The sequence below is a fragment of the Stegostoma tigrinum genome, chromosome 17 (genome assembly GCF_030684315.1).
Source record: "Stegostoma tigrinum isolate sSteTig4 chromosome 17, sSteTig4.hap1, whole genome shotgun sequence".
Lineage (NCBI taxonomy): Eukaryota > Metazoa > Chordata > Chondrichthyes > Orectolobiformes > Stegostomatidae > Stegostoma > Stegostoma tigrinum.
This window is the reverse complement of record NC_081370.1, coordinates 43475679-43496883: the sequence shown is the minus strand read 5'-3', so window position 1 is coordinate 43496883 and position 21205 is coordinate 43475679. Positions and strand designations below refer to the sequence as shown.

General features: G+C 38.9%; 1 protein-coding gene across 1 annotated transcript in view; it reads left to right on the top strand.

Annotated features, from left to right (window-relative positions):
* The window catches only part of LOC125459512 (coiled-coil domain-containing protein 73-like), an 85486-nt gene that overhangs the window by 50530 nt on the left and 13751 nt on the right, over positions 1–21205 (top strand). Inside the window, exons 9-11 of the mRNA XM_059651846.1 lie at positions 6663–6773; positions 13075–13215; positions 15809–16025. Coding sequence (XP_059507829.1) covers positions 6663–6773; positions 13075–13215; positions 15809–16025 — 469 coding nt within the window. The remainder of the gene's footprint in view (positions 1–6662; positions 6774–13074; positions 13216–15808; positions 16026–21205) is intronic.

Below are 21205 nucleotides of genomic sequence, written 5' to 3'. Positions count from 1 at the left end.
CAGTTCTAAATTCTTCAATGTATTCTCATAACTGAACTTTCTCATTCCTGGAACCATTCTTGCAAATTGCCTCTGTACTCCCTCTACTGTATTCACATTTTTCCTTGTCTGCCACTGAATGGGGTTTTACCCATATATGAGTATGCAACAGGCTTAAAATAATGTAATTGAGTGATAAACTTGCCCCAGCCTTGAGTGGAAGTCTCTCCTGCTTTACAGACCCGTTTGTGACAACCTCAGAAATGCAAATTCCACTGAATGTTTCAGGTTGTGACCATTCATCAGGGAAGGATATTTTAACATATGATCGGGTGCACCACAGTTTCATCAAAATCATAAAAGGTACATAGTTCTTTGAAATTTGCGTCTCAGGTAGACAGGGTGCTCAAGATGTTTAGCATGCTTACCTTCATTGCTGACACCTTTTGAGTAAAGGAGTTGGGACGTCATTTTGAGGTTGTACAGGATATTGGTTAGTACTGTTCTGGAGTGCTCTGTGCAGTTCTAGTCACCCTGTTATAGGAAGGATGTAAGATAATTGGGGTGCTTTCAGAAGAGATATATCAAGATGTTGCCTAGAATGGAGAGTTTGTTACAAAAAATAGGCTGGATAGGCTGGGACTTTATTGCTGGAACGTAGGAGACTGAGGGGGTGACCTTGTAGAGGTTTATAAGATAATGAGCGGCATAGATCAGGTGAATAGCAAGGGTGTTTTCCCTAGGGTGGGGGAGTTCAAAATCAGTGGATGTATTTAAGTGGAGAGGAAAAAGTCTTAAAAGGGACATGAGGGGCAATTTTTTTTGTACAGAAAGTAGTCTGTGTGGGGAATGAACTGCTAGAGGAAATGCAGGTACGGTTACAACACTTAAAAGACGTTTGGATAAATACATAAATAGCAAAGATCTAAAGGTATGTGGGTCAAATGCAGGCAAATGGGACTTGTTTAGTTTGGGAAAATATTTGGTGTGGAATAGTTGGACCAAAGTTTCTGTTTCTGTGCTGTATGAATCTATGGTAAAAGAGTTAAATTACGACGAGGCACATGTTTGCTGGAATATAGAGGATTAAGGGGTGATCTAATTGAGGTATTTAGATGATTAAAGAGTTGGTTAGAGCAGAAGGAAAGAAATTTCAAATCAGGGAACATAACCTTCAAATTAGAGTTAGGCTGTTCGGGGATGATGTGAGAAAGCAGTCTCCACAAAGAGTAGTGTAGAGTTGGCATAGACTCTTCCAAAAAACTGTTGAGGCTGTGGGTCAATGAAAAATGTCAAAACTGCAATTGATAGATTTTTGTTAAAGAGGCTGTTGGTGATTATACAACCAAGGCAGGTAGATGGAATTAAACTCATCAGCCATCATCTAATTACATATCAGAACAGTAAAGTGATGTAATGGGTCATTGGTAGTGATCTCAAGTGACATTTTCTTAGCAATAACCAGCTAACTGACACTCAATTTGGGCCCTACGAGAGCTGCTCTGTTCTGGATAATTACTGCCTTGATGCAAATGTGGACAAAGAACTGAATGCTAGAGACAAGGTACGTGTGGCAACCTTTGACATCGAGGTAGCATTTGACCTATTATGTAAATAAAAAGCAGGGGAAACTCTCCAATGGTTAGAGGAAAACTAATGTAATTATAGCTGTCGGAGGTCAATATATTAGTCCCTGAAAATCACAGTTAATGTCACGGTTCAAACGTCTTCCCACTGTTTCATCAATGATACTCCATCCATCCTAAGATGTTCACTGTTGATTGCATAATGCTCAGTACCACGTATGATCTCTCACATACTAATGTAGCAACATTTGGATAATATCCAGGCATTGGGTGATAAATGGAAGTAGCATTCATTACCTGGAAGTTCCAGGCAATGACCATTTCCAACAAGGGAAAATTTAAACACCTCTCTTCAACGTTCAATTACATAACCACTGCTGAATCTCCCACTGTCAACATTCTTGAGCTTGTAATTGTCCAGAAACTGAACTGGACCAGGCTTACAAGTACTGTGACTACAAGGTTAGGTCAGGGGCTAGCAATTCTGAGCTGAATAACACCCTCATGAGTTCCCAAAGTCAGTCTGCTATCGACAAGGTACACATCAGGAATGTGATTGAACACCCTCCATTGACTAGGATTAGTGCTCTAATGTGTGCAGATAAACTGAGTCTGCACTTCACCATGTCCTATGTTTGCTGCCACCATCCTCTAAGTTTTGAGATCTATGGGACCTATTTAGCATGGTAAAGGAAAACCACTTACTAGTCTGACTAGAAGAGTGTTGTACTGCACAAACAAGTAGTTTAGTGCATGTTAGCAACAAGTGACAGACTATGTTTTCCTGATGGAAATGAAAACAGGAGACCCTGGAAAAAAAACACTGGGAATGTTGGAAATCAAACATGAAAACAGAAATTGTCGGAAAATCTCAACAGATCTAGCATCATCTGTGGAGAGACAGCAGAGTTAATGTTTTGGGTTCAGTGTCTTCAGAGCTATTCTGGAGAAGGATCACTGGACCCAAAATGTTAACTCTGCTTTCTCTCCGCAAACTCTGGAAAAACCCAAAAAGTCGAGCAACACCTATGAAAAGAAAGAAATAAAAGTCCACATTTCCTGTCTGATATGGCTCTTCTTTGGAACTTATACTCCTCTGAGATCCAAAGTTGTTCTGTTCACAAGTCCTGATGACATCATAATACATGGCATTACTCAATATTGATTCTTTCAGGCTCCTAATCAACAAGTATAGCTGAAAAATACTTAAGACACTTGATGTAATCCACACAAAGCACCCACCTTAATTGGCACTCCATCTACTACATCCAATATTGAGGATAAATCACAGACAAAACAAATCTGTCCATTTTCTTTAAAGAAAAGACTTTGCAGTAAAATTGTTGAGTTTGAAGTGCTGTGATAAAATTAAGTAATGACAGTTTTCCTTTCAGAGTGGTTAATGGTTATGCTGGGAAGAATTTAATGCTCTCTTGTGAGTTTAGTGGCAGGGCTCATTTAATCGGGCAAGAGCGTGACAGGTGGGGAAACCTGGGTCCTTTTTACCACTACCCCAAACAGGAGGTTCTAAGTGATAGGTGAGTGCATCCAAGGGGGTTACATATTGCTGACTGAATTTTTGCTGTCAAGCTGTCAGATTTCATCAGAAGAACCTGAACATTTTTTTTTATTTATTCATTTTGTGGGCTGTGGGTGTCCACAGGCTGGCCAGCATTTATTGCCCGTCCCTAGTTGCTCTTGAGAATGTGGTGGTGAGGTGCCTTCTTGAACTGCTGCAATCCACCTGCTGTAGGTTTGACCCACAATGCCATTAAGGAGGGAATTTCAGGATTTTGGCCCAGTGACAGTGAAGGAACAGCGATATATTTCCAAGTCAGGATGGTGAGTGACATGGAGGGGAACCTGGAGGTGGTTGTGTTCCCATATATCTGCTGCCCTTGTTCTTCTAGATGGAAATTGTCGTGGGTTTGGAAGGTGCTGTCTGAGGATCTTTGGTGAATTTCTGCAGTGCATCTTGTAGATAGTACACACTGCTTCTACTGGCCTTTGGTGGTGGAGGGAGTGAATGCTTATGGATACAGTGCCAAACAAGTGGGCTGCTTTGTCCTGGATGGTGTCAAACTTCATGAGTGTTGTTGGGGCTGCACTCATCCAGGCAAGTGGGAAGTGTTGCATCACACTCCTGACTTGTGCCATGGACAGGCTTTGGGGAGTCAGGAAGGGAGTTACTCACCGCAGTATTCCCACCTTCTGACCTGCCCTTGTAGCCATGGTATTTACGTGGCGATTCTAGTTGAGTTTCTGATCAATGATAACTCCCAGGATGTTGATAGCGGGGAATTCGGTGATGGTAACACCATGTCAAGGGGTTATGGTTAGATTGTCTCTTGTTGGTGATGGTCATAGACTGGCATTTGTGTGGCACGAATGTTACTTGTCACCTGTCAGCCTAAGTCGGGACATTGTCCACATCTTGTTGCATTTGGATACAGTGTCTGAGGAGTCACAAATTATGCTGAACATTGTGCAAGCATCGGCGAACATCTCCACTTCTGGCCTTATGATGGAGGGAAGGCCAATGACGAAGCAGCTGAAGATGATTGTGCCTGGGACACTACCCTGGGGAACTCCTGCAGAGATGTCCTGGAGCTGATATGACTGACATCCAACAACCACGACCATCTTCCAATGTGTCAGGTATGACTATAACCGCCGAAGACTTTCTCCCCGATAGCTGTTGATTTCAGTTTTGCTAGGGCTATTTGATGCTTTACTTGGTTGAAAGCAGCCTTGATATCAAGGGCCGTTACTCTCACTCTCACCTCTGGAATATTAATCTCTTTTGTCCATGTTTGATCCAAGGCTGTAATGAGATCAGAAGCTGAGTGGCCCTGGCAGGACCCAAACTGGACATCATTGAGCAGGTTATTGCTGAGCAAGTGTTGCTTGACAACACTGTTGATGACACCTTCCATCACTTTACTGGTGATCGAGAGTAGACCATGGGGACGGTAACTGGCTGGGTTGCTCTTTATGTACAGGATACCAGTGTTGTAACTGTACTGCAATAGTTTGACTACGAGAGCGGCAAGTTGTGGAGCGCAAGCCTTCAAGACTATTGCCGGAATGTTGTCAGGCCCCGTAGCCTTTGCAGTATCCAGTGTCTCCAACCATTTCTTGATATCACGTGGAGTGAATCGAATTAGCTGAAGACGTATCTGTAATGCTCAGGACCACTGGAGGAGGTTAATTTTCCTATGAACAGAATGATGCTTCCAACAACCTCTTTGGTTACCAGATCCAAGATGCTCATGATCGGTACTAGGGAGGTTAAAGAAAAACAACTGAATTCGGTGATCCCATCAAGAAGCCGATCTGAGTTGACTTTAGGCTTGTATGCACCTATTGGAGGAGTTCTCTTTCAAGAATATTTTTGTGGTACGATTATCCTTTATATTGTTATAATCCTCTTCCCTTGCTCCGTCTAATCCTAGGATGTTTGAGATTTTCTTTTGAAATACTAATCTCTAGCGCTGTCCACAGATGGCAGTGGCTCAAAACTGACATGAGCTCCATGAGATATGTTTAAAAAAAATCCCAAACTTCCAGTAATCTAAAAGGGAATCAGTTACTTTCTCGGGATGGCCACTTCAAAGGGAACAAGTGTTGATGAGTTTCTTCAGGACCTTGCAAGGGTGTCAATCCTCCAGTTTCCTGGTCTATGGGTTTGATTAACGCTGGAGCTGGAGCAAGCGGGGATTTGTCCCTGTGAAGCTTGTGTTAGTGGAGTGGATGCCCAGGAATTTCATGACTTGTCATTCAAACATGATGCCACTGTCTTTCCTTACTTCTTGAGTATATACAAGCCATTAAATAACTATTGTGAAATTTAACTAATCATGAAAGATTTTGAAAATAAATCACAAGCATGTAGGGACAAAAATGTAAGCAATACCTTTGGTTAATCTCCCTGTGGACCTCTCCCAACACCTCCCACCAAAAAAGGCAAACAGAGGACCAACAGAAGATTGGAGTAAAGCTAAACTTGTTGTAAAGTCAACATATAAAAGAACAAAAATATCAGTACTAAATTTAAAATTAGGTATCTGGGATTAAAGCAGTTTGGACAGAGAACAAACATTTTCAAGTATCGAACTAGCCTATAAATAAAAATAAGAATGAAAGATCTTAGAATAAAGTCTAAAGTGGATGAACCAAAACTAAATAATTGTATACTGTGGATATTTGGTTGGAATTGAAAAATGCTGTAAGAATGGCACAATGACACTAATATTTTTCAAATTAGGAGATTAAGGGACTGGTGACGAAGTAGGCATAAGTCGGCATTTTCAAGTTGGCAGGCGGTGACTAGTGAATTACCACAATATGCAGTGTGGAAGCCTCGGTTGTTTATAATCTGTATTCTAACTGACATTTGTTTTTGCCCAACATTCACCCCAGAGGCCAGGACCTGATGTGTGGTGTATGAGTAAAAAATTTGCAATTAACGAATATGTTAAATAGATTTAAGTGGACCTTTTCATACTTGTCAATGTAATCAATCAAACAATTTAAATTGTTATCTTCACCAGTGGCAAAAAATGTGAATTTATCTTAAATATAATAACATATATACAGTTTTGCCTTGCTAAATCATTGTTTAAATGCAGATAAACCACGAAAAATTTATAGTGCTTTTGTATTATTTATAATTATCACTTAAAAGATAACGTGTTCAGTCACCTTAATTTTTTGCTCACAGTATATTAGATTAAACAAAACTTTCTCTTCCATCACTCAGCTCAGTGTCTTATATTGCTTAGCCTAGCAGATTAGAAGTTGTTCACTTAGACAACAAGTTATAGCAAATGTGTTTATCATATCTATTAATGCCTCGGTTTTATGAAAAGACCATCTTCTTCTCCCCGCTCCATGTACTCCTCCAGATTTCTATGAGCCGAGTCAGATGTACATTTCTTAAATTCAATGTGAAATTCATTGGTGACATGGCAAACTAACCCTTATCTTTATTGGAGCACGAATCTTAGAAGCAACACAAGATCTGTGTATTAGAAAGAGATCATATAAGGCTAAGAATGCCATATTAATTTTCTGGGGCAATTAATTTTATGGCAGATTCTGGAAAAGGATAATGAGCTACTCCGGGAGAAGGCAAAAGAAAATGAAGATAAATTTCAGATTCTTGAGAGGGAAAATGAAAAGTCTACAGCTCAGTGGAAAAAGGAGGTAACAGGAATTAAAATAATATGATATTTGTATGTAAATTTTATTATACTTTTAGTTAGTAGCTCAATTAATTGCAAAATCATTTAAGTATAATATAAAATTAAAATAATGTTATAGAAATCTCTGTGGTACTTCTCTGGCTGTTTTACGGTGTCAAAGAAGTCATGCTAATGTTTCATCACAGTAATATAGATAAAATTGCTGAAGGACGACTTTGGTAATTTTGTTCCCAATAAATCAATCATCATCTGCCACCTTACTTCTGCTTCCATCTCATTTAACTCCAAATTTACTCCATCTAGAAAGAAGGGGACAATATTTTACATACCTGAAGCAAATTGTTCTAGCCATCCGTTGCTAGATTTATTTCAACAATGCCAATCATAGCTGTATTTTGCTCCCCTCAGTTAAAACTGTCTGTTATTCCTATATCATATTGCATAACAAGGACATCCCCAGGCTGTTTTTATATAAAATCGATCTTTTTTTTTAAACCATTCCACCTCATCTCAAACATCAACTGCACAGTGCTCAGGAACTCCCAAATTTCAAAGAAAGAGACCACCCATGCACTTGACTCTACGACATCATCAAGATCCCAAGCCATCTTCTCTGTAGGTGGCCTGGGAGAGGAATTGTCACTGGAATGTCTGGAACACGGGTAAATGAGGGAGCTTCATTGGGGCCTGGCAAGCAATTTTGCAAGTTGCAGGTAATGTGCAATTAATTGATCTGCTACCTGAAAGACCCTGGCATAGGTAGCAGCGAGATGATCGGGATTGTAGATTTAGAGGGCAGAGTGTGAGGTGGTCTTCCCATGGGAGTGGCCCTTGCCTCCAGCAGATCCCAATGTAGCTGAAAAACTATTTGGCATAACCAGGTGAAGAGCTGGATGAACACAGCAGGCCAAGCAGCATCAGAGGAGCAGGCTGCTTGACCTGCTATGTTCATCCTGCTCTACACCTTGTTATCTCAGATTCTCCAGCATCTGCAGTTCCTACTATCTCTGAAACTTTGGCAGCCTGCTTAGGTGGAGTGATCTCAGTCTCTTCCATGTGTCTTTTTCTTTAAAACTATTGTCACCAGACCTCAAAAGTAAATTAATCTTGATCCTCTCCCATAATCAAATTCCGTTCTCCATAATCTCTGTGCCAATTACTAATGAAATCAGAAATATACAGGTAATGTGGGAATACGGCATTGAGGTAGATAGTCAGCCATGATTTGGAATGGCAGAGCAGGTTCAAAAGGCTGCATGACTCCTGCTTCTATGGTCCTCTTTTCCTAACTCTTCCACTGGTCCTTGATCATGTTGTTGCATAGTTTTTTGTCTTTGTATAGTTCTTGTTTTACCTGTCAAATGTAGTGTATGTAATTACAACAACATTTTCTCCTTATTATGGGGTCCTCCCATCCTGTTTCTCTGCATGCTGTTTCTCTATGACTTCAACGGCATTCACACATTCATTAATAATAGCCAGTTCTCCCTCTCCATCATTTCCCTTAACATTTAACTGACTCTAAGCTGTGAAACCACGTGTGCTAGTTGAGCCATAACCTTTTCTGACTTGCAAGCAAGCAAAATAACGGGCTGTAGGAGAAACAAAAAGTGCGCTTTAGTTCTCATCAATGCTATTATCCTAGTTTCCAATTATCTTGGGTATCCCTAGCGCTGAATGAAGACCTTGCTCTGCCAAGACCATGCAGAAGCTGGTATGAACAGTTATGCCATGTTAAAAGATCCTATGAACAGGCATCTTCCACACCCACAAAACGAGGTTTGGAACATTAGGACCCTCATGGATGACCCCATCAATGATAGACCTGGATGTCATATCACTATCAAAGCTTGTGAACTCTATAACTGACACTGATACCCTGCGTGAGACATAGCAGCCCAGCTCATAAACAAGGTAGTAAATGATAAATCTTAGGGAGAGCGCCAACTCATGGGCAAAACATGGCAGCAACACCAGTGGCACTGCTGTAGGAAATTCATGTCAAAAGTAAGGAAGCACCTGCCTCACATTCAGCCTGAAGATGCTCAATGAATAAGAACAACAAAATGTCCTAAGTGCCTGGTCTGCCCATAAGCCCATCATAAATAACATTTGCAAGGAAACTTTAGGTTTTGTTATACCAGGAAACATCAAGACTGAATTGACAAGAATGATGAGGAGATCCACATGTTAAGTTGCAAGTACAAGATATTATAAACTGGAAGTACTGTTACTTCCTGAGAAAATTGAATAATATGAACAAATCAAACAGTTTATAAGGTTAATATTTCAATTTAAATGTAATCCTCTGGAGGTTCATTGCATATTTTAGAAACTTTTGCTGAATTTATATGTCTAACTTATACCCTCTACTCAGTACAGTTTTTGGTAGTTCTCAGTTCTGAAGAAGAGTCAGACCAGTCTCAAAATGTTAACTGTCTTTATCTGTACATAAATGCGATCAGATCAGCTGAGTTTATTCAGTATTTTGTTTTATGATGGTGCTATTTCTGTTTGGTCATCATAGATCTCTTGCATTAAATTCTAATAATTCCTTCCCCATTGGTGCGGATGAAAATGAAGCAATACAGTACAAATAATTTGCTTTGTCATTTGACACTTAATGATCATTGTCTTTATTGTACATCCACTGCCTTCTCCTAGGAGTTTGAGCATGCATAGTATGGGAATGTTGTAGCATGAATCAGTACAGGTCTTGAAATGATTTGCAAAATTACTGTGGTCTGTTGTCAGATACCATCTGAACCAGAACTGTTGTTGCTGTTGATATGTGACATGCCCCACATGTGTTTATAGTCATTGAATATCCTGTTTTGTCACTGGCAAGAGCTGTCTTGTGCATTGAATACCAATGTGTCCCTGGTGTAACAATGTTTTTGGTATCAGGATGTGTATGCCCAAGAAAATGACTTGTCATGATATACAAAGTGTATCTTTTGATGGTCAAAATGAACAAATCTTAATACCATCAGGACATCCCTGGATAATGATCTTCTGGAATTCTTGAAGTCGCCTATCTTCAGCAGTTGCCAAATCCACATGTCCATATTGACTCTGACCAAAGTGTAAAATTAAACTTTGAGAATATCTTCACCCTTGTAGTCAATAGTGTCAATGTGTTGATAAAAAGAACAGATCTTGGTCTTTTTGGGTTGAACAATCTGCTGCTGTGCCAAAAATAATTATTCAACTACCTGGTTTATATCTTGCTTCAAAATCACATCTTTGAACATCATTGACTAATTCAGTTGCATCTCTTGAGATGTTTTCTAATACTTATCTATACTGAGATCTGTGCCTGCTACAGCAGGTATCTACCAGTTAGAAGATTTTAGGAAGCCAACATGATTCTGCATTTTGGCAATGCAGTGTGATTTTGTCAATGCATGGAATTGGTTTGTGAGAAGGCTTCTTTTAGGTTGTACCATTGAGTGCAAATTTTTAAGATGCATTTTAAGACACATATGATCATATATTGGCACTGGGTCCCATGTCAATTTTAGCTTTGTGTATTGTAAGACATATATAAAATGTTGCAAAAGCCTCTGATTACATTACACCATCAACATGGTGTGTGACAAATAATATGGAAAACTTGGTAATCTGAATTTGACCTTCATTTGGTTGACTCTGAACCTCATTGATGTATTTGCATTTATATACTTTTAACACTTGCCTTGATACCGGTGTTGTGGTGTTGTACCATCTTGTTTTGGAGTCTGGCTTGGCTTTTGGTGCCAGATTTCCTGCATGTGTGTCCAATGTCCCTTGGTGTTTTACATATGCTTTACTGATATACAGGAAACTGGACAGCTTTGGGTAGTTGTGACAACTGCAGCTGTTACTAATTTTGTTTATTTGTTGAGTTTTGCTAACTAAAGCAATTGTATTTGCTGCACTTAAAGCATGTAATTGTTGTAGGCCTGCCAGTATGAGGTCACACTTGTGTTCATCCTCAAGTAATGCATCATTAGTTTGCTCTTTTCTTTGTCTAAAAGATACTTCCTAATGGCTTTAATTGGTGTGGTGATGATTACTGACCCATTGAGCATTTTTGACACTTCCTCTCTGGAAATGTCACACTCACGGCCTTTGCTGTGGCATTTTCTGACAACCTAGTCAATAGACTCATCGTGTTGCTGTCTAAATGACATGAGTTAGATTCTGTTAGTCCTGAAGTTTGTTCTTACCTTGGGTTGATCTTCAAGATCCTTCCAGATTTTTTTCTGGATCTTCAATATTGTTCATTGGAAAGAATGGATGTGTTATTTCTATGAAGGTTTCTCCTTGCCAATAACAAACAAGATCTTTAGAGCTCTTCTGTTAGGATTATCTGTTGCTTGGCCTACAAAATAGAACTGCATACATTGTTTGAATAGTTGTAATTCAGTAAAGGTGTAACTGGATTTTCAATTCATAATTAGGTTTCTCCTGTGCATCATTCCACTTTAACAATTTTGTACTGGGGTTCATATAGCTGTGTGCCTTAATGACTGTTTCAATTAAAACTGCTCCTTAAGAATGTAATTTTGTATCTGCTGTTCTGAGAAGCTGTTATTTATGTTTTTATTGTCAAGAGGAGAGCATTCTAACCTCCATCTTCTGTATTGCACTGTACTGGCATTGTGTATCAGTTCAAAAGTCCATTGCAATCTTTTTCTTTCCTAAGCAATCTTACATTTCTTTTGTCTTGACATGACATATTCTGATAAAAAAGAAATCAGCTGTTTTCTTGGAGTTTAATGCTGTGTCTGTAGCTGTCAGTATTCGCAGGAACTGATGCTGCTGACAAGTGAGAAATCCTTCCTTTGGCTGAATTATTTTGTCTCAAGCTATAGCCCGTTTGGTCTTCAATTAACTTGCCAACTATCTCCAACCAAGATATTGGAGTTTTTTCCAGACAGCCACAGCTGCTACCATGGTGTGAGTTTGCCCCCAACAAGGTGCTTTACTTGATTTAGCTTGTGTTATCTGGTGTATCACCATAAACTGGATGAGGATATCATGATATTGAAAAATCCAGCAGATATTTATTAAAACTTACTACTGTGTACAAACATTACATTTTGTAGACCCCTTGTGTCTGGGCTAGCATTAACCTAATAGTTTATAACAGGAATAAAGTTCCATTAGAGTTTAATGCTTCAAGTGATCCAAGGGAAGATTGAGTATGAGCTCTTTATACCCTCAGGTTACATGCTATGATGATGTTATTAGCATGTGTCTTAAGAGAATACTGACAAACTGAGACATAATGCAACCCTGTCTGTACTATAATTTTTGCTAATTTGGGAACCACTCATTATAAGCAAATTTAGGCATGTGTTTTTGGATGATGCCACAGGACATCATGGGATACAACCCAATTTTAAAAAAAGTCTTCATATTTTTGATTAATGAATAATTCACTATTTTATTAGAGGAATGTTGGCAGGATGGGGGTTGTTAAGCCATTTCATTTAAACTTGGAAAAGTTATAGCCTCATTTTAATCATAAGAATTTGGAATATTTTTCATTAAACTGAAAATGGATACGCAACTGAGAATTGACCAGCATTGAACATTTAACATAACTGTAAACAGAATTAATTGACATTCACTGTTTGCCAAATGTATGTAATATTTTGTAAGGAAATATGTTATAGTGAATATTTCATTCTTTTATCGCTGAGTATGAATAACACAGATTATCATGTTGTCAACCCTATTTTAATAAGCAAGTAGTGTCTTGTTTACTTATTTGATTGTATCAGCAATAAATGATACTATTAATAAAATCTTAAGATAACTTGAGGCATGTTGCAAAACATCATGCAGGTTAAGTAATTCATGTTATAACTCATATTTTGTCAAAAACACTAATTGATATTTATTCATCACGAAAATGTGATATACAAATCATGTTATTGTCATTTGTTAGAATTTTATATGCAATGCGTGTTGACCATGGAGGTGAAGTTTAAGGTCTCACCATTTTTGGTGAGGCAAATTTCTATGCATATGCAATACTCCCTAAATGACAGAACCAGCAAGTTATGGGATCTTACATCTGCACCAATGCTGTTCTTAAACACATCTTAGATCTGGTGAAATGCTTTGACTGGTAACTTTCCTTCACTTATGGGAATATGCTTAAATGATAAATGTAGTCATAGTAGTGAGTGAAACCCACTGTTTTCTGTCAGTGCTAACTTCACATTCAGATGAAGTTAAAGAAATAAAAGTTTTGATTTCACACATTTCACAATGTAAGAGTAAACATTGGTGATTTTTGTTTTCAGGAGGCTCGATTAAATGAAGAAAATCTCCTAATAAAATCTGAGTTAGAATCGTTTAAAAAGGCTCATGCTGAGTGTCAAAAGATGCAAAGAAAACTATCAGCGCAGAATATACAACAAGGACAGAAAATACAGAGATTAGAGGCAAGTTTTATTGGTTTGAAGGCACCAGAATAAAATCATATGGCATTTAAAGGAACAGTAGGTTTCCATATATTTTATGTTGACCTATAAATATGCTATTTGGGTAATTGTGGCACATTCAATGTTTTATTGTGACATAAACCAGATAATATAAAGACATAAGAAAAAAGTTGAAGACCGAAAGAACTGCAGATGCTGTAAGTCAGGAACAAAAACAATGTTGCTGGAAAACTCAGCAGGTCTCACACCATCTGTGAAGGAAAAAAACAGTTAATGTTTCGGGTCCAGTGACCCTTTATCAGAGCCCAAGAAAAATGTTGTTTTGTCCATCTACTGTAGCATTATTAAAGACAGGAGATTTGTTCTTAAAATATTTACTTGGTGCATACAAGGGAAGAGGCAGGACCTTATTAGCAATGGACCTGCATCTCTACCTTGTACCTATTATTTGTATATATTAGTGTGCTTTGTAAGGAAAAACTCCATTAATGATCCCAGATGTTAAAATTATTCACTTCTGAGGAAGGGTCACTCAACCCAAAATGTTAATTCTGATATCTCTCCACAGATACTACCAGAATTACTGAGCTTTTCCAGCAATTTCTATTTTTGTTTTTGATTACCACTATGCACAGTTTTTTTCAGTTTTTTATTAAACTTACTCAAGTAATTTAGCAACTTCAGTGTTGTGAAGAATGAAAGAAAAATTCTTGTTCCCAATTTGAATTAGATACCTTAGGATATTTTGATCTTGAAGTATCCAGCCTCAAGGGAAGGATTTAAAATGAAATTATTTGACCTGCCTTTCCCTGTGAAAGCCTGGCTCAGACTTTGATAGTCCTCATGATCCATTTAAGCCTCTCCCTGCATACATTTTTATGATGTCCTTACACTGCTACTTGTGCTTCACTGAACGTAGAAGAACAGCTACATTGATACATGCTATTTTTGAAACACTGACATGTTGAGAGACGGTAAAAATTTTTTGGGCGAATCAGTCCGGGGATCGGCTGAATTTCATTTTTGGAGAGTTTTGTGGAGGGTTTCATTCTGTGATCCTTAACAACATGTTTTCTTGTCTTACCTTAACAAACTTGCCTTATTGACTATGCAACATACTGGTATTGCACCTGCTTGTAATATTCTTCCACTTGCTGCAGGTATAAGTTCTATTCACTGCCAACTCTCTCCGAGGATTTCTGGAGTTGGTAACATTATTAAAGTCCAGCTGTAAACCTGGTCAAGCAGCTGCCCTGAACAGTTTATTTGCCGCAGACCTGTCAGACACAGGGTAATTGGTGTCTTGCTATGCTGTTAGGGAACCTGGAGGCCTACTGGATGGAGGGTGCATGTGGTTGCTGCCCTTGGAACATGCCCTGAGATGTCGATGATGGATGGCTGGAGGAACAAACAGTGTGCTGAAGTTGCCGGATTATTGCTCTGACTTCAGTTAATTGTTCCCCACCTAGTTTCAATGCAATGGATGGGAAATTGGAAATTGCATATTAATAAGGCATGAAGATGTCATAATGAGATACTAAATCATGCAAATAGATCTCTCACTGCTCATTAGTGAGAATCTCACTCACTGTTCCAGTGCTTGGTTGTAAAATGAAACTTTTTGCTCTTGACAGCAGGACGTTGTCACTGCTGATCTCACAATTCTCTCAACTTTCTTGTCAATACCCTGGTTCAGGATTGGGAGGTTCCATCCAACATATCTGTCTTTGAAGAAGGATATAGGAGGGTCTGTGGACTCAGTTAACTGGGTTTTCTCTCCAGATGCTGCCAGACCAGCAGAGTTTCTTAATCACCTTCTGTTTTCATTTCTGTTTAGATCTCCAGCACGCACCGTTCCTTGTTTTGTTATAAAAACTGAAAGAATTGTGGATGCTATAAATTAGGAACAAAAACAAAGTTTTTGGAAAAGCTCAGCTGGCAGCGTTAATGGAGGGAAAAACACAGAATTAACTGTTCCGTGGGAAGGTCACTAGACCTGAAACGTTAACTCTGTTTTTTGCCTTTGCTTTGTTATGTCTGTCTTTCCCTTTCTTCTCTAATCAACCTGGACCCACCTCTTGTATACATCCGTTGTGTTTTTTTATATATATTGTTTGGCTTCTCCAAGGTTCAATCTGGAAACATACATGTTACTAGAGTTTAACTTGCTCTAAGACACAGTCCCTGGAGTTGTTTTGGTGTTCTGGTTAATATTCTCCTGTCAACTAACATTACTAAAATATATGATCTGCTGATTAATATTTGTGGAATCTTGCAGTTTAAAAATTGCCCAGCAGGTTTCCTACAGTGACTGTAAAGTGCAATAAGGTTGTGAATCTTGCTATAAAAATGAAGTTTTTTCTTTGTTTATAAATTCACAACCTCTAACTCGGAGGTCTGAGACTGCTGATTACTGAGCCAAGATTGAGACTCAACAAAATACGAATAGATTGCAATAAGAATTGATGATATACGCAAAAATAAGAAGTTTCATTTTAAGTTAGGTAATAAATTGGCAATTTAAGTTTTTGTTCCATGTAAGTCTAATCCACTATTAAAAACTGCCTATTCATTACTTTTTTTTCCTTACTAGAATAACTTAAAACATTTTGAACAGCATACAGTACAGGAAACAGCGGGAGAGCAGAATTGTGTGAGCGAGGCCTTAATAGTTAATGACGATAAGATTAAACAAGCAGGAGTGCACAACAGCATAGAAGAGGAAATAAAAGAATCCAGTGAGAGAGATGACACGAAGCAAGAGATTAGTATTCATGGTGAAGAAGGAATGATTAATACAGATAACATAGGTAGGTACATTTTAAACATAGACGTTACACATCTATGGAAGGAATCTTCCAATCAATCCTGTTCGTACTTTATTTTCCCCCTGGAAGCAGTATCTTTTATAGTATCACCATAACTTCAAATTTGCACAAATTGTTATATTTGGAATATTGCACAACAAAGTCATTTTTTTTCTGAATTAATATGCACTATTGAAGTAACTCTAACCCTGATTCTTAAAATTGAAACTGAAAACATCTGCATTAGTACTGAACAGTTCAGTTTGTTCTAAAAAGATTGGTGTCACTATTTTTATATATTTCAGAGAGTCTAGAATAAATTTGATACTAATTAAATACAGTTGAAAAGTGTTATAGGAAGTATGTTATCTTCAAAGCTTTTACTATTTTGCCAGCAGGTTTCAGTGGTGCTGTTCAAGGTGATCACAACATACACTGTTATACACCACACATTTGGCACAAGAACCAAAGATGTAATGAGGACTTTTTAAAAAAAATTAATGCATTCCTATGATCTGGAATACAATGCCTAAAGGCATTGGAAACAGATTCAACAATAACTTTTGAAAGCAAATTGGTTAAATGCATGAAAAGGAAAGATAAAGGGCAATAAAAAGGGAAGGAAAATGTGACTCATTGCACCTTCAAAGAGCTTGTAAAAGAATGATGGGCCAAATGGCTGCTATCTGTGTTATATCATCCAGATATTGCATTTAATCTGCAATATATTATCTGGCTACTGATTTAATGTTATTAAATCAAATTGCATTTTATTACTGTATTATGAGAGCTTCAGCGATGGGGTTGTTATTGGCCATGTGTAATATTATCTGCACATACATACACATTATGTACAGCGTATACCAGTTGTACTGAATATTATTATTAAGATTAGATTAGATTCCCTACAGTGTGGAAACAGGCCCTTCGGCCCAACAAGTCCACACTGACCCTTGAAGCATTCCACCCAGACCCATCCCCCTATAACCCACACACCTCGGGCAATTTAGCATGGCCAATGCACCTAGCCTGCACATCTTTGGACTGTGGGAGGAAACCGGAGCACCCGGAGGAAACCCACACAGACACGGGGAGAACGCGCAAACTCCACACAGACAGTCGCCTGAGGCTGGAATTGAACCCAGGTTCCTGGCGTTGTGAGGCTGCAGTGCTAACCACTGACCCACCATGCCACCGCACAGTTAATTTTTTAAAGCCCAAAAAATGGAAACTGCCTAAAGAAAAGGCATTCTGGTTGTTCAGTTGTACTGAGCAGTTGAAGGAAATGCATGCATTAGTACATTATGAAGGATCATTCCATAACAATGATAAGTGGTTTGATGGGGAAGATATGATACCTGGTGGTATTGGAGCTCTGGTAGGAATATTAATGATGCTTGGGACTACTATAAAGATGTACTTTAGTCTAACAGGAGAGGGTCCATCTATGATATGATTACACACAGTTCTTGGCGGCATAGAATTGCTGCATGTAACAACAGTAAGAATGTTCTGACTTGATTACTATTCCTCAATAAAAATCTGGAATTTTGCACAGTGGCTACCTTATTTTATTGTGGTTTTTGCAAAAGCAGATTATTTGGTCAGTATCACTTCGGCTGTTTATGGGACCATGCTGTACACAAGTTGGGTATTCACTTCATAAGCATATTATTGGCTGGAAAAGCATGTTTTGGGATAGTGAATGATGCAATCTAAATGCAAGTCTCTTTGAATTTGGAATAAAAGAGCACTGGACTAGCAGTCACAAGATTTGACTGTATTGTGGTGGAGTAGCTAGATATGATACCACTTGGGAGGGGAGTTGTTACATTTGAATGTTCGGGGGGATGCTGGGTGTAAAAGTGCTGTGAGAGGGTTCCTGCTTATGGGAGAACATAAAGGATTACTGGCTTTCGGACAGCGGGGATACTGTCCATGGAAGAACAGGAAAGTGGATTGCCTACCGTGGGAAAGATGGGGATATTGCTAGCTGTAGAAGAAAATGAGGGGCATTGCTGACTGAGCAAGAGTTGAGAGATGTTGAGGTTGGTTGGCTTGCTTGTCGAGCTGGTTTGTTGTTCCGCAGATATTTCATTGCCTTGCTGGGTAACATCAACAATGCAGCCTCCGATGAAGTGTCGGCGTGTTTTCCCGCCTGGTTTTTAAACTCTGGAGTCGTTGAGTTGAATTGCCTCACTTTTGGTTTTCCTTTGTAGTGGAGGTATTTAGGGTCGCGTTCTACGTGTTTGTTAATGGCTTTCTTTGTGAAGTGCCAAACTTCTAGGCATTCCCGTGCCTGTCTCAGTTTAACTTGTCCCAGGATCTTGGTGTTGTCCCAGTCGAATTGGTGGTTCTCCTTATCCATGTGAATTGAGATGAGTGAGTATTGGTAATGTCTTTTTGTAGCTAGTTAGGAAAACCAGAAGTGAGGCAATCCAGCTGAAATGGTCTGCAGAGTTTAAAAGCCAGGAGGGAAAACATACTGATGCTTCATCAGAGGCTGCACTGATGTTACCTAGCATGGTAACAAAATGTCTGCAGAACAATACACTGGCTCAGCGAGCCAACCAACCTCAACACCCACAACCCCAGTTACAAATCTACTCCAAAACCTTGGAGAGTTGAGAGACTGCTGGTTTTGAGAAAACTAGGGAGATTACTAGCTGGACGAGAACATGATTTTCCTATCTGTAAAATTTTGGTTGTGGGAGATAGGGATGAGGTTTGGTGAGGGAATTACTGATTGTGAGAAGTTGAGGGTCTGTCAGCTATTAAAGCTAGTGTAATTGTCATTGTTAGTTGCAACATGATGCTTCCATACACAGTGGTCATTGGTGAACCTGTCCACAAACGTGCAAGTGAGTCATCCGTAAGATACAGGTTAGTTGGGTAAGGAATCATCCCGCAGATGATTTGCTCATGTTTTTGCTCGAGCTTATAAAAGTGAATGTTGATTTGATTCAAATTTACATGATTCTGAATGATCTTGAAAAAGTAAACGTGGAAAGGATGTTTTGTCTTCTGAATCCAGAACTAAGGACACGGTTTTAAAAGGAGGGGTCATCCTTTTAAGACAGCAATAAGGGAATTTTTTTTCTTTCCTTTTAAGAATTGAGACACTTCAGAGGTGTCTTTGACTATTTCTAAATCAAAAGTCATCACATTCTTCTTAGGCAAGGTTACTTGGGGAAATGTGCGGTTTGAAACACATACAGATCAGCCATCATTTCACTAAATGCAGCAAAGCTTGAAGGAGTGAATGAGCTACTTCTCTTAATTTGTATGTTGGTAAATGGTTCATAGATTCATGGAACTTAAGAAGATACCAGGATCTCTGCAGTCCTACGTGATCCAGGCATGTCCCAGGCAGACCAAGACCAATCCTCCCAAGAACAGAAGAATCAGAATCAGAAACAGGAGAAGGCCCTATAAGAACATGATTGATCTTACATGATCATACATATCCTTCCATGACACTCTTGTCAAACAAAAATCAATATAATTCTGCCTTGAATATATCCAACAATCTTGCCTGTACTACAGTCTTGTGAAAGAATTCCATCGACTAATATCCTTTGAGAAAAAGACTCCTAACGCATTCAATACTGACCCTAACGTTTTAAACTATGACCTCAACTTCTGGACCATTCTCCCACAAGGGGAAACATCCTCTCAGTATCCACCATGTCAAGTCCCCTCAGAACATTATTTGTTTCAATAAGATCACCTTGCTTTCTTTGAAATTCCATGGTCAGTAGGCCTGAGCTGCTTAGCCTTTCCTCACAAGCTAAACCTTTTATCCTCGGAAATAGTTGAGTGAACTTGGTTTGCACTGCCTCTAATGGAACTATATACTTTCTCAAAAACAGAGACCAATACTGTATTCAGTGCTCTAGATGTAGCCATAGTAATGGCCTACACAGCTGTAGCAACAGTTCCCTACTTTTATACTTGGTTCCCCTTGAAATAAAATCCATCTTTCAAATTGCCTTCCTAATCACTTGCTGCATCAACATACTAGGCTTTTGTGATTCGTGTACCAAGACATTCATATACCTCTGTAATGAAGAGCTCTGCAGTTTTTCTCTGTTGAAGTAATATGCTGTTTTGCTTCTACTTAACCCATCTAAATTCCCCTGCAGATTCTGTAGTCTTAACAATTTGCTTTCCTACTGTCTTAGCGTCATCAGCAAATTTAGTTACCATACATTCAGTCCTTTCATCCAAATCTTTGACATAGACTGTGAATAGTTGAGACCCCAGTTCTACACCTGTGGCATTCTACTAGGTACAGCTTGCCAACTTGAAAATAATCATTTTATCTGTTCTCTGTTTCCTGAAGCTAATCAATCCTCTATCCAAGTTCTTATATTAGCCCCCTACACTTTGAGTTCTTATTTTTCTAATAACCTGTGGCACATAATCAAATGTGGTTTGGAAGTCCAAGTTCACAATGTCTACAGGTTCTCCTTTATCCGCCTTGCTTGTTACATTTCTCAGCAAACTCTAATAAATTAATAAAACAAGAGGTCCACCACATTACCGGTTTTCCTCTTCCTTGAGCGACACATATTGAGGATAGCTGGATGCCAAAATGGACAGTCCTCCCACTATATATAAATGACTTTTATTGAGCTGATGTGCGCTGGTGGGCACCCATTTTAATTTTACAAAGCTCTGGAGGTCAGAGAAAGAAGTGCATTAGTCTCCAAACCTTTTCCTCTTACAGGCATTAATAATCACACATCCCCTAACACCCTCCTAAAATCAGTAAACTCTTCCTGCCTAGTGTCCCTTACCTATCTTAGCTGGGGTTCTATTAGATTTTCATCCTCGGATTGACTGTAGTCCGGATTGGACTTGGGCCTACTGACCTCTGGTGCTGATGGTACTGTTGGAGCTGCCTGGGTGACTGAAATCTCCAGTGGGTGATGCATCCACCTACCGAGAAGTGAAAATCCATTAATGTAGACCACTACAATGTTTTGGCTGTGGGGCAGACTTGTTCTAAGCCTTCTGGCTAACTGCTGACTTTCCTTCCAATTGTGGGGTGGTCTCAAGCCATTCTACATTTCTGCCTATGATTTCTGTTACACAAAACTGTATTGACTCTGCCTGTCTGTATTATAATTTTCTAAATATCCTGCTTTAACTTCTTTACTAATGGATTCTAATACTTC